Source organism: Argiope bruennichi, chromosome 11 (genome assembly GCF_947563725.1).
Source record: "Argiope bruennichi chromosome 11, qqArgBrue1.1, whole genome shotgun sequence".
Classification (NCBI taxonomy): Eukaryota; Metazoa; Arthropoda; class Arachnida; order Araneae; family Araneidae; genus Argiope; species Argiope bruennichi.
The window spans coordinates 30,016,208-30,030,804 of NC_079161.1; the positions used below are offsets into that span (position 1 = coordinate 30,016,208).

The window sequence follows — 14,597 nt, forward strand, 5'->3', positions numbered from 1 at the left end:
ATCTAAAAATTCACGGGATTGCGGGAAACTCACGGTGTGAATTGCAGGAAAAACGAGAATTAAACAATTAGGGCAGAGAAGCGACAGAAAAAAAAATCGCTTTATTATTGTTTCGAAAAAATGTATGTGCGAAGTGTCATAATTTATAAATATTGGCACATAAAAACACACTTCAGCGTAAAGACATGTTTTTTGTGCAGTATTATATTTAATAAATAAATAAATAATATAACTTATTATTTGAAAATGACTGAATCGCACGTGAACTAAAATTTAACAGTTTGAAGAGCAATAATTCAAATTTAAAAAAATGACAGATAAGTAAATTTTATTGGCAACATTGATGTTTCCCCCTTTTTTTAAGGAGAGTTAAAATTGCGTTATAACGATTTTCTAAAGCTGCAAGATGCAATAAATTAAGTTCATTAAATACTTTTTTAAGTTGTTTTAGCAAGTGCTCAACATTCATGTAGCCGTTTTGAGATGCAAGATGAAGTGGAATCTCGCCATTGATATCTTAATATATACTACAATTTCTTCTTTTAAAATATACTCTATTGTAGTTAATTTCCCGTTGGCTGCAACAATATGTTATTATTTGTATTGATATTATTGATATCTGAGAAAACTTTGGAAGAAATACTATTGCTGAAAAATGCGGAACGATAAAAATAGTTTTTGTAAAATTAAAATAAAAAAATACTATGAAAAATTGCTATTTAAAGAGAGATGAGATTTTAAACATAGGCTGCAGATTTACATCAGGCCGCGATGGCCTGGTAGTAAGGTTTCGGCTTCGGAACCGGAGGGTTTCAGGTTCGTGTCCCGATTCAACCGAAGAACTGTCGTGTAAGGGGGTCTGTTGCACGTTAAATTCGTCATGACCAAACGTCCTCCCGCTGGTGTGAAGAGGTGGGTGCCAGCTCAGGTGTCGTCCTCGTCATCTGACCGAGGTTCAAAATTACGAGGTCCGTCCCAAAATAGCCCTAGAGTTGCTTTAAACAGGACATTAATATAACTAAACTTAAACCAGCAGATCTACATCGTTTAAGGGTTAAATTCGGTGTACACATAAAACTTTTCAGAATTACATGATGAAATCGATACAAAATAGTAATGGTTATTCATTACTTAATCCAAAAAAATCTTTGGTTAACCCGGGTTAAATTGTATTTTACTCGTGCATTATTTTGTTATGCCATCCTATATCTGATTGCTTAGTTATTAAAGAGAAAAAATAAGAATTAAAGAAATACGCATCTTATCATTTAACGATTTGAAAAAGGGCACTTTCTTGCTTCTACATAAAAAAGCTGGAATGATCTCCCACAACGCGCATACTCTCTAATAAACTTATCATGCCAGAAAACGCCTTGCATGCCATTGGTGAGCAATAGTTTCGAAATATTAACTTTTGGTGTGAATTTTGTATTTTTACTGAATCTATCGTGTCATTCTTGGCGAGTTTGTTGGCGATTATTTTCTGGCATGAAATTAATAGTAACCGAAAATCGAATTTATGTTTTAGGCATATACTTCTCACCCAATTAAAACAAAAATTTGATACTAAGCTGCACTTGGAGTCACAAATTCCCATTTCAAATTTAATATATTTAAGGCATTATGTTTTGGAATTACTGCATTTACTTATTTCTGAAAGTACGGACCGACAGACAGTCAACTCGTAATTGGATTTAGCTGAAAATTTGACAGGCGTCTGTCTACACTATAGATGTTAAATCTGTGCACTGAATTTTATCTTCTTTTGTAGTTATTGCGTTAACGTATATTCGAACAGCCGGACAGACGAACTTCCTCTGAACAGATTTTACAGAAAATTTGATAGAAATCTGCAAATTTGGTGTAAATACCGAATACCAAATTTTAACTAAATAGCTGAAATCGTTTTTAAGTTATCTTTGTCACAGACAGACAAATGGATACTTTCCAAAAATGTGTTTTTCGAACTCTGGGTTGTCTAAAACATGGAGATTCGTCAAAATCTCGAGTTCGAATTTTTTGACGATTATTATATTATTTCTGTACTACGCATACTTGAAAGTAAAAATTCAGTTTTAAGATGCTGTACGGTGATATTGTTCAACCGTAAAAATCTAAAAGTTATCAAATAAAACATTTACAGCAATGTATAACTATTTATTCTCTTCTCAGAAATATGAAATATGACACTTAATTCCACACGCCACACAGTTGAAATTTCACAGGTACAGATTAAAACAGTAATAGATAGAAAAAAATGACGAATACAGTATAAAAATACTTCTAAAAAACGAATCTGATAAATGCTAGTTCAGACAGAAAGTGTCGGCAGCATTCGTCAGCTATTGCAGGTGGGGGGATTAAAGTCGCCAAACACGTTGCTCTCGTACATCGAAGCTATCACCAGAAAGGCAACGTACAGCGTAAAAGCGGCGATGCCGTATCGCCAATTTAACTTCCACTTGCAAGCGATCAGGATCATGTAGAAAATGACGACTACACAGAGGAGGATGAGAGTGGTGTAAGTCAAGGCTGAACTGTTGATAACCAAAGAGCGGGTGCCTGTGTTCATGAGGGTCTTTGCCAGCCACGGGACACCCAGGCAGAATAGAATATCGAAGATGTTACTTCCCAGCAAATTGCACATGGCCATGTTGCCCAATCCTAGAAGAAAATGAATGAGATTTTTATATTATAACATTTTTTGAAATGTTGCTCTCTAAAACAAGTTTTTTATTTTTACTTTCTTGTATGTGAAAAAAAAAAAAATAATAATAAACCTTTCTATTTTATGAACCTCTGCTTTTTATACACGTATGTCTACATATTGTTACAAATCTGTAATTTTGCTACCCGGCACGAATAGTGTCATCGTGAGAAAGACCGTTGTTAGATCTGTGCTGAGCGGCTGCCGTGTCAATGACCTGAGAGCTTGGCGACGAATTTGGCGAGTTTGGCGACTAAATGGATCATAACGGAAAGTTCGAGAAGTTTTACGATCCATCCAGCAGGAACCAAGATACACCCAGAGACGTCCTGATTGGTCTGGAAGATTCTAGCTTCGCCTCCCGGAGCTATAAAAGACAGGCACTCTGAAGCTGAAGTTGAAGTGGTGTGTATCGTCAGAAGTGGTGTGTGAGAGGAGTCGGAGTCACCAACAAGTAAAGAAACTGGAGGATTAGACAGCAAGTAAGCTGCTGAACTTTAGAGATTAAATGCGCTTCGTTATTATGATTGATCGATGGTATTTTGTTGTAGAAAATTTTTTGTAACAATATTGTCTATATATCCACAAGCGGGATGGACTCCTCGAAACTTTCTCGTATATTCTCTAATTAAGATCTTATTCCTTTTGTCTGCATAAAATTATGTCCTCGAATACTTGACACGGTATTGCCGAACAATGATTATGAAATATTGATCTTTGGCGTGAATCTAGCATTTTTTACTGAATTTGTGGTGCAAATATTATTTTAGACACTTTTTTAGTTGCCAAGTGAAAGTAAAATGTCATATGGAACTATAACTGTAGTCGCAGAATTACATACCAAATTTCATTGATTTAGTTTATTGCATTTACATCATGTGGAAGTACTGACAGGCTGATCTTTGTGAGATTTGACTCAAAATTTAATAAAAATCTATACCTTTGATGCTAAATTTGTGTACTAAATTTTATTTATTTTACTCTTTTGTACTTATTGAGTTCACTTGCCCTAAAGCTCTCTGATATCCTCTGAATGGATTTCTTCTAAAATTTGAAAAACATTTATAAATTTGTGTAAAGAGCACGCAGTAAATTTCATTCATCTTGCTTAAAGCAGTTTTGAAGTAATGTGTTCAAAGACGGACAGACATAATTCCACAAGATATATTTTTCTGTCTCGGAGAAATCTGAAAGCTGGAGATTTTTTCAAAATCTCAAATCTGAATTTTTTAAAAAGCTTATTATATTTTCTCTTTGGATACTTAGTAGACAAAAAATTGTTAAAACAGGAAAAGGGGATTAAATAGGCGAATTGTATATAATTTGATTACTAGAATTGTCAATATGAATAGATTTTGAATTAAATTTATCTACGAGTTGAGTACATATTGGTATGTCCATTCTTATATATTTTAACGATATAACTTAAAACCGCAATTTGATGGATGGTTGCGATTATATAATTTAATATTATGTTTTAACGCTAAAATTGTGCTTTGTGTCTAACTATATACTAAATTCGTCAAGTGGTAGACTATATATTTGCTTATTTGCTCGTGTGTATATGAAGACAATAACTCAAAATCATAAAAAGCTAGATCAATGAATTTTTGTATTGGCCACGACACCAAAAAGATCTCCATCGAATTTTGGGCTCCGTCAATCAATAGGGAAAAGCTTAAATTCTTCTTTATACCATAAAACCAAACGCACTGTATTACTCAAGTATACGAAAAAGAAATGAGAGAAATATGTATCTGCTATTTATATATATATGATACTATGATACAATTATTCAGTAATAGATATAATTTTCAAAATTGTATGTACAGTAAAATTCTATATAAATAATTAAAATATATGTCTCTATGCCTGTGCTATTGTAATCTTCTTAATTCATATCTCAAAGCAGAGAAAATCCCTTATTGGCGATTTTCCAATAGTTCTTTCTGTTTTCCATCGGATTTACTTTTTTCAATCATATCACCTCAAATTTGAGTGAAAAAATTATTACCCTTTTTTCCATATTATTTCTTTTCGAATCAGTTATTCAAATAAATCATTTTAATAATGGAAAATGAACATATCTTGAAGATAAATTTTGTATCAATGTTCCAGCTATAATTACGAGAAACAAAGCAGGTATCAAATTGATACCTGCTTCGCTTCCTGTGATAGCTTAATCTGTTTTTCAGTTATTGAATTCTGTGACATATATAATTATTTTTTAAGAGAGTTTGAAACATGTATATCAATAGGAAAAAGCTTAAGCCTCAAAGCTTTCAAGCTTTGCGAGCATCAAAGCCTCAAAGTTGATTTTTTTTCTTGAATGATATAACAGTTTTTCTTTGTTATCTCATATAATTGAAATCAAAAATTAAAAAGATCGTAGAATTTTACAATGACATTTAATTCTGAAGAGTATTAGATGATCAACATAGCATTTTGAATACTCATATTTTGAAAAAAAAAATTATTAAATAATAAATTATTCTCGAAAAAGTGAACAAGGCTAAAAACGGCTAAAATTTGTGGGGAAAACAAAACAAAACAAAACAAAAACACACACAAAAAAAACAGAAAATAAAATGTTTTGTGACTACTCACCACTTCTCACGACAATGACACTCGAAACCAATTCTGGAATACTTGTTCCTGCGGCCAAAATTGTCAGGCCGGATACTGTATCTGGGATACCCAGTGTGTATCCTGTAAAAGAAATGCATTTGTGGATTAAAAATAATATTCGTGTATTCACACTTTTAACGTGGAAGAGAAATCATTATTTCTTAGAAAAGAAGTCGTTTTATTGTTCTTAAGTTCTACGTGAATGGTTTAGCAAAACAAATCTAGAAAACAGATTCATGGTTTGGTTTATTCGCGCAAGAACCGATGACTTAACTATGCAACTCTGAACCATATGCCATTTTTCAATTAAAACTAAAATAATTAAGGTAGCATGTTCAAAAAATGTTGAAGGCTTATTTTAGTATGAAAAATATTAACTCAACAAGCATGATTAAAATAGAAAAAACTGATTTAAATGAATGTTACAATCCAATAAATTTAAGAAAAAGAAAAATCAAACGCGCGCCGTATTACCATTCAGTAAACAAAATATGTCTAAATTTGTTTGAAAGAAATGAAAGCATTGTAAATTCAACAATGGGCATTCTATTTGAATATGTAAACAAAAGCATCACAATCACAGTATAGACATATAGATGTTATACCAGTAACAAATACCAATGTATAAGTCGCGAATGACCAATCCACAGTCCTTTTAGAATATTATAGGAAGTTTCCTGTAAATAAAAGAAGCTCAATCTTGCACAGCAGATCCAACTACAGTAGACTCCCGGGTATCCGTGAGTATCCGGTTTCAGTACTATCCGGTCTAGTTTTCTTTTATCGTAATTAAATAAGGAAGGCAGTGCATTGAATTGGCAACAATACCAATGCATTGGAAGCGACGATCCTCTTATGTCGTGTGCAAAATATAAATTGTGACAGGAAAAGAGCAGCGTTCTGCGCGTTGTTCATTGTTTCGTCAGTGTGTAATAGACCTGAATTGCTGCCTCTGCTTCTGATTATAATTGCACAGTACGTACAGTATTCGTAAATTGTTCTTGGGGTATGCTTAATGTTTTTTTAAGTGCACCACAGTGAAGATATTAAAATGGTGGTAACCGAAAAGTAGTTGTAGTGACTATGGAGGCGAAATTACGAGCTATACAGCGACTAGACTCTGGTGTAACAACAAAAACCAGCTACTACTTCTATGATTTGACGGGACGCGTTTACATTCTACTTAGCTTGAAATAAATGGTATGTTCAGTACTCAATACGAAGTGAGAAAATATATATTGTGTAGTGATTGGATTTTGAAGCGTTAGGAAATAAACGTTCATAGATGGCGCTAGACCACTAGCGCGAGTGTAATTAAAAGAGTGATGTCATTCGAGTGTTGGCTCTTGGAGGAGAAGGAGTTACTGAGCAGAGTAACTCGAACGAATCTGAAATAAATCTGTTAAGTTTTCTATTTGCCTATTTATTGAAAGCACTCACGAACCAGCCATGACATATTGTAACAGTGAGTTCTATAAAACCTTTGTCTTCTGGAACTGGTGGGCAAAGAAATGAGTTCATAGAACTCCGGCCTATCCGGCTTTTTTGTTATCCAGCCTACCTCTCAACCACATTAAGCCGGATACTCGAAAGTGTACTGTATCTCAATTTTAAAATATGCCTCAAGATTTAATCGTGCCTGGTAGCTCGAAAAAAATATTTTCTGTATATTTTTAAGATCGCATGTAAGTACTGTGCTAAAAAGATTGGACACTGGACTAACAGTGTTATTAGGTTGTACACTTCATTTATGTAGAAATATATGTGATGGACTACAGCAAAATATAATTGTAAAACCACGGGCATTAATTATATCATAGGTATCTAAAATTATATAATTAGGTAGATCACCTTGAGAATACACTGATTTCAATGATAATATATTCTTGGATTTGATTGGATATACTGAACGAGTAACTTTTTATCAGATAAATTTCATTTTTCTATTGATTTCAACTCAATTTTCAAATAACAGCAATAAACAGGAACAAAGGAATATCTCTTACCGATGACTGCTGCCATCCAAAAGCACATGTAGGAGAGGACTCCAAGCCAGACAATACTGGTGAAGAAAGTGAGTGGAAACCATTTGGTTTTACCGGGTCCGTTGCATTTTGGGATGGTCATGGCAAACAAGAGGCTGGGTGGCCATGTCAGAAAGTAGAAGATCTTATGCCAATGGCTCTCTGGCACCTTCCATAGGTTTACCTCGAGGGATGATTCTAAATCTTCAGTGACTATAAAGAAAGAAGTAAAATTCTATTAGAAAAAAAATGAGATTTAATATGAGCTTAGATTTATGAATAAAGCATCTATGCAAATCAGCACATCTAATCTATTATGTATGAAACTTAGAAGTATTAAAGTATCCGTGCAAATCAACACATCTCATCTATTATGTATGAAACTTAGAAGTATTAAAGTATCCGTGCAAATCAATACATCTCATCTATTATGTATGAAACTTAGAAGTATTAAAGTATCCGTGCAAATCAATACATCTCATCTATTATGTATGAAACTTAGAAGTATTAAAGTATCCGTGCAAATCAATACATCTCATTTATTATGTATGAAACTTAGAAGTATTCAGTGATACTTATCTATTGCGATATGTTATTTAGAAACATGAATGAGTCATCTTAATAGATGATTCCCTTCTAGGCCAAATAAGGCTTAGCTTAATTCTTTTGTACTCACATATTACGAGTGCAGAAGAGACTTAAAAGTATGAAAGAGAGAATCATTTATGGAAATGAAAAAAGATGAATTGAAAGAACTTGAATGAGCAGAAAAATTATTCTTAAGGTCCAACTTTGGAACTGAAGTTTTCAAGCCACTATTTGAATATATATTATTAGCCACTATTTGGTTCTAAATTAAAAGTCAAAATGGACAAAACTATCATAGTTTCATTTACAAAATTTCAAAAGAAAAATCTCACGTGCTAGAAATAGTTTCTGTTTAATCGTTTTATTTGTTATCTCAAAATGAAAGATCAAGTCAGATTTACATTCTCTGTATAATCTTATGAACAGTCGTTTTCTAACATGAAATCCATTGAATGTAATTTAGGAGCCAAGATTTTTTAATGCCAGTTGGTAATTTTGCTGTAAAATGAAAATCTGTATACTTAAAATAATTGACAAAACCACAAATATCAGTTCCACTGTCTAAATTTTGCTCCGATTTTGCCAACTTTTATTTTACATGAAAGTTTATGATCTCTAATATGCCATTAACACTCGTCAACTTAGAAACACTCCCTTTATATAATGAAATCTCAAAATAGCTGCTTCACTATACATTCTCTGTGAAAGAAATTCTCAACAGAATTTCCCCAATTTCCATTACTGAACCGATTTCACAAATTTTCATTTCATTGGGAAGCTCATGATTTCTAGATAAGGCAACAATTGTCACCTTTTATCCTTAGTTTCCGTTTTGAGAAATATTGAAAATTAAAAATTTGGCAAGCACCTCAACTTCAATAACTCGACCATTTTTGCATATTAACTTAGCTTTACAGCCGGAATACTCCACATATCTTGCGCAAGCAATAATTAAAAATAAAACTTCTAATAATATATAATAAGATATAATTCAAAGTTGGTACATGATAAAATTAAAGTTGCTAATGTAACGGGCGTACAGCTAGTCACCGGAGGCAGCTAATCTTGTACAATAAGCTTAGAAAATTCTGATTGATTAGCTGTATTTGCAAGGTTGGTAAGTAAAACAGGAGAAATAGAACTAATTGCCGAGAATGCCAAAATTTAAGAGAAAGTTTTTGAGATATCTCTTAAATTGCGAAATTGTTAGAAACAAGCTACCATAAGTGATGCATCTAGTCATCATGAGCTTACAAATGGATATCAGTTGACGAAATCGATACAATGATTTGAAATATGGAGGGAAATACCGACAGATAGCTACTTATGAAACATTCAGAGATAATGACCTTTTATATGAAACAAAAAATACCGAAAATGGAGCAGTGCCTTAGCCAGGGGATTAGTTCTTTGATTTTTTTCTAATTATTTTAAATTTTAGACGAATTTGGCTCTTTTGCATTGTATAGAAAAAAATCTATGCATTTATGTAATGATATTCTTTCTGTGAAAATTTAATCCAGAAGATGCTGAGATTCGAAGAATTAAAAATAATTAACTTCACAAATATAAAATAGTTACTAAATTTAAGATGAATTTTTACTATTTGTAAAATATAAGATAGCCTTATTCAACTAACAGAAAAACGCATGATAATATTTCATTTTGCTTTCTTCGCGAATTTAAAATAAGTTACTCTTTTTTACCGTTCTAGATCTTCTCTTCCCTATTTTATACTAATCATCTGAATCTTTTTTGAAAGTCTATATCCGCCCTCTCTGCCTTTCCTCCAGTAATTAGCATCCCAATTATACATCCGACATTTGTTACATTTTCATCACCTCTGATTGAAACTCAAACGAAATTGGACATTTTAGTCATAAGCTATCTTCTAAAATACTCACAGAATAAATTACTGATGCACCAAATAAAACGTAAACGCATACAAAACGTTCGAAACCTTTCTCAATGTACCTTTCTGCAATGTGTCTGTATCATCATCCAAATCTTTGACCAATATGTACTTCTGAGTTATCAGTTCTGGTACAAGAATAGGGACTTTATAATGCCCGCTCTCTTTGGCCAATGTGTCGCTTTCGCCACTAGTGGTCATCTCGTCGGAAGCCATTAATGAAGAGGTCATCGACGGACAGGCCGAGTCCTCATTGCTGTGATAGCGATTGGCCAGTCTGTTGGCCACCAGTAAAGCCGATGATTCATCAACGTAGGTTCGGGGTAGTAAATCCATGGATTCTCCCTTTTTGTTCTGCCACCAAATGGTAAAATGTCTAGCCTGTAAAGCATAGAAGACATTAGTAAATAATCTTATTGTTCCAAATAAGAAAAATAAATAGCATTTAAGACAGCTTTTACGCACTTACAACATTGGGGATATAAATTCCCCGGTCGCAGAGTGGACCTATGGAAATAAAATTTTAAAACGCATATGTGGCTTTTAAAACCAAATATAATAAGCGGATTTAAATCCTCAAGCCATGTGAAATGTTAACATTTGTTAGTCAATGAAGTCAAATGAAAACGAAGCAAAGTATACCGTAGCGTATCTCACATTTGTTACCTTAATAATTTGCTGCTAAATTTTCTATATCAATTCTGTTCTACATTGTAATGATTTTTAGTTCCCCACCTCATATACAATACATGATAGAATTTAAAAAAAATCCAAATATTATTGCGTGTTATTTATATTTAGTAAATGAGATAATAATAAAGACTGTAACTTGCTATATGTGTTGCAATTTAAATAGCTGTTCTGAATTTTACAATGAGAAAATAGTATTATTTTGCGATAATAGAAATAAAAATTCACTTCAGATAATATAATGAATCTATATTTCGTCAAAAATTATTAAAAACGCCAGATTTTTAGAGAATAATCTGAAATATAAAACTTAAATCTTTGTGTTTTGATTAGGAATAAGGTACTTTTCGGTTAGCCGGGCGCCAGATCTGCGCCCCCCTCCTGAAAAAAGCTTTGGCCTTAGGTTGTAGGCAAGTTGGCGCAGGTCTTGACGATGTTTTTTGGCACAGGTTTTGAATTATTTGGCGACTTTTCGCTTACATCCTGCTAACCGAAATATACCAAGAATAATTTATTATATGCACTTTTCTACTTTAAAAACTCCTTTTACTTTGTTCTTATTTAGGTTTCAATGGCTACTTTGTCCTTTTTTTCCTTACGTATTCGAGTTCCCTTTATGAGTCAGCTTCTATATCATCACAGTCTCCTAATTTATAGATGTTTTATTAACGTGTTGATAATTTGCTTCGAAGTATATTATTTAAATTTCTACACATTTTGATTAATTAGAAAAAATGCTATTTATGATTCAGAACATGGTTTCTTAAACAATAAATGCATAAGAAATTTTAAAGTTGTCTAAAATTTAAAACTTAATTACTTAGTATACCACATACTGGTAATTTTTCAAAACAGTATATTAATTAAGTTTTCAACTGTAGTTAGCAAAAAAGGAAAATTTCTTGCCTATTTAGAGATATTCTATAAACTATCATTTATAACTTCTTCGGAATACATAGACACAAAAATAACCAATACAATATTTAAGCATTTATAAAATACAAACATTTAATACGAAAAAATCTGAATTCATGCAACAACAACAACAAATTAATTAATTAATCGACGTTTCTTACTGTTCTGGTTGTAACTTCTTGTACGTGACAGTTGAAATAAAGAACGACTAAATACCCAACGAACATAAGAATCAACACTATAGATTCTATCCTGAAAAATAACAAATGGAAATTTTTAAGTACAAACAGTTATCAAAATACCTCATTAAAATGCAAAACAATGAATTAAGGAAAAATTGAAATTGTGCTTACCAGGTTACAATATTATCGTGGATTATAACAACTAAAGTACTAATTGTTATAATGTACATTACACAATCTCTGGTGATTGGATACCAATCCAGCTGAACTGCCTGTTGAAGAAGAAAAACCAAAATAAGTCTTACTTAAAATATCTGGAAGACCAAGCTTCGTTCGATAGCTTTTTTTAATATAAAATCTCGTTTTTTCGGTGAAATTATTTAGATACGAATCGCATACTGATTACGTATAAATATAATTCAATCTTACCTACATATAAACTGGTCATTTAAATAAAAAAAAATCCCAAATGCACTTAGTTTAACATGTTATGAGAAACAATCTGCTATATGACAGTATTCATTTTACAGTGCATCTATCATTACTTATATTTTTGAACTTGCATTCAGTTTTACCATGGTGAAATCGGGTCCCAGATGGCGCTATATGACATTGTCAGCATGACAGAAGATAGAAAAAGGCTCTAATAGTTATAAAAAAGTCGGATCGAGTACAACGATACACGCGTTCTGACCACTGTACTGCACTGCCCACACTTCGAAGCGAAAATTGAATATACTTATTCTAACAGCTCGATATAAAAAAATGTGTATGCGTAAAATCACGTTTTTTTCAGGAAATACACTTATATCGATAAAACTAAAAAGCAAAACCTTATCTAAATATAAAACTTGATGCAGATCGTTAGAATCGTTTCCGAAATACACGAAATAAATTTATATATAGAGAAGAATTGCTCGTTTAAAGTTATAAGATTAAACGAGCAGTATATTCATTTGCTTTCTAGAATAAACATAATTCTTCTGTAGTTGCTCAATAAGTCTTTAGTCATTTAGGTCAAAAGTCATCATGAGCAAAATCCGTTTTTATGTCTGTCTATGGAGAAATGCGTTGGTCTCTTATAGGAAAAAAAATCTCTTTTCGAAAATATTTTGTTTAGAATAAGTTCTCACTTTTTAGCCGGAATTAGAGAGCTCCGATATCCAATTCTGGCTTTTACTGTCTTATTATTTTGTAGTTTCTTTGTACCTTTTATATGAATCTAAGCTTCCTTATTCTCGGCTTCTCCTGGTTTATTAGTGGATTTTATAATATCTTAGTATCTGATGGAATGTTTTTATCATGTTATTCAATTTACTAGGATGGTTTTAATTGACGACATATGATAAAAGAACAGTGCCCAGTCCAGAGCAAAGCAAATAAAGTAAATATCTATAGATTTTATATTAAAGAGGATAAAATGTCCCTTCCCTTTTAGAGAGGCAAAATTGAAATTGGTGCAAGAAGAGGAATCATGATTTCATGTTTCTATTGCTGAGTTAATCACTAATGCACATTTAATACATGCAGAGCACACATAAAAGGTACTAGCTGAAAAAATTCTTGCTCTGACTATTATGGCAGGTCGATGACGAAAGATGAAAAATAATTAAGTACTTCATTAATCCAGGTAGTACGATTTATTACCACTAAATTATATTTCGAATTCAACAGTTATGTAATTAAATATCCTATGTCTTTTATACATTTTCTATGAAGTTACTACGTGTAGTTTTCAAATCTCTCTGTCTGTTACGGTTCGGATGAGTTCATAGATTGAACGAACTATAAATGAGATAGAACAAACAGAAATTTATTTAGAGGACATAAAAGCAAAAACAATTCAGTTTTCAATACATTGGTATAGTTCAAACTAACTATTCTTACAGCTAGTTTGAACTAGGAAAATTAAAAACGTTACGCCGCGAATCAGTTCAGGTTCTTGGCCAGGTCTTTCCACATATCACTGATCGCGTATCATACTTATTCAATGAAAGCATAGAAACAACTGACTGATCGGTGATTGCAGCAAGGATTTTACATGCTCGAGGGAGATTCCTAAATTTTTTGAAAAACAATAGAAATTTCTTGATGCCAAGCAACCAAAAACCTCGCCAAGAAGCCAAAATACATTGAATTTACAGAATTTTTATCTGGAAAAAATAATAATCAAAGAATTATATGCATGTCGTCTTACCGCCGATCCTACAGCAAAGCCCGCTGCTCCGGTTACTGCTAAAATGTTGAATACTGCAGAACCGACGACAGTGCCGACACCAATGTCACCTTCTGTCACAAAGGCTCCTGAAAACGGAAACAAAATATGTCACTTTAGTCTGAATACAAACGTGTAAAAATTTTAGAATTATTTAATTTTTTTTTATCTATCTATCTATCAAGAAAAATTGAATAATATTCATGATATTATTCAATTGAAATAATTTTTTTCTGTTTGAAGCAATATAGTGTCCATAAAATTCTCGTATGTGGATATGATTTTTCATCTCGGTATGTAATATATGGATGATTTAATTTTAAATTTAGCCTAAAAAGATTATCTGAAATATTTGACAATAGTAACTTATATTTCATTATGTCATTCTCAAAGTTAGGGATTTTTTTTATTTTTTATTTCTTAGACGAATCCCAAATCTTGAGAGTGAAAATTTCTACTCCTTAACTAGCAACAATTTAAATTCTGATGATACATCTTCTTAATGAATAATATAGATGAATATTTGAGTATGTGTGCGTATTGGTGTTCTATAGTCCAGATCGTTTGATTTACAGCTAAAACATTTGGCGTATATCCATATTTTGGAAAGTGGGATTGTGCACGTTGGAACAATTTTTTGAAGTATTAATTAGAATTTTAATTAAAAATTGGTATTTTGTGAGATGGCGCTATATGACATTATTCGAAAACGTATACGTTTGCTCACATCCAATAG

The 14,597-nt window shown here is 32.2% G+C and overlaps 1 protein-coding gene across 3 annotated transcripts in view; it reads right to left on the reverse strand.

Moving 5' to 3' along the window:
- Positions 1-2,142: 2,142 nt before the first annotated feature.
- Positions 2,143-14,597, reverse strand: part of LOC129957652 (probable sodium/potassium/calcium exchanger CG1090) — a 61,212-nt gene continuing 48,757 nt past the window's right edge. For all 3 annotated transcript variants that reach the window (XM_056070089.1, XM_056070090.1, XM_056070088.1), the window contains exons 4-10: positions 13,844-13,950; positions 11,818-11,918; positions 11,626-11,716; positions 9,922-10,240; positions 7,342-7,572; positions 5,315-5,416; positions 2,143-2,664 (exon numbers count right to left, since the gene is read on the reverse strand). In XM_056070089.1, coding sequence (XP_055926064.1) covers positions 2,339-2,664; positions 5,315-5,416; positions 7,342-7,572; positions 9,922-10,240; positions 11,626-11,716; positions 11,818-11,918; positions 13,844-13,950 — 1,277 coding nt within the window. In that variant the 3' untranslated portion in view covers positions 2,143-2,338. The remainder of the gene's footprint in view (positions 2,665-5,314; positions 5,417-7,341; positions 7,573-9,921; positions 10,241-11,625; positions 11,717-11,817; positions 11,919-13,843; positions 13,951-14,597) is intronic.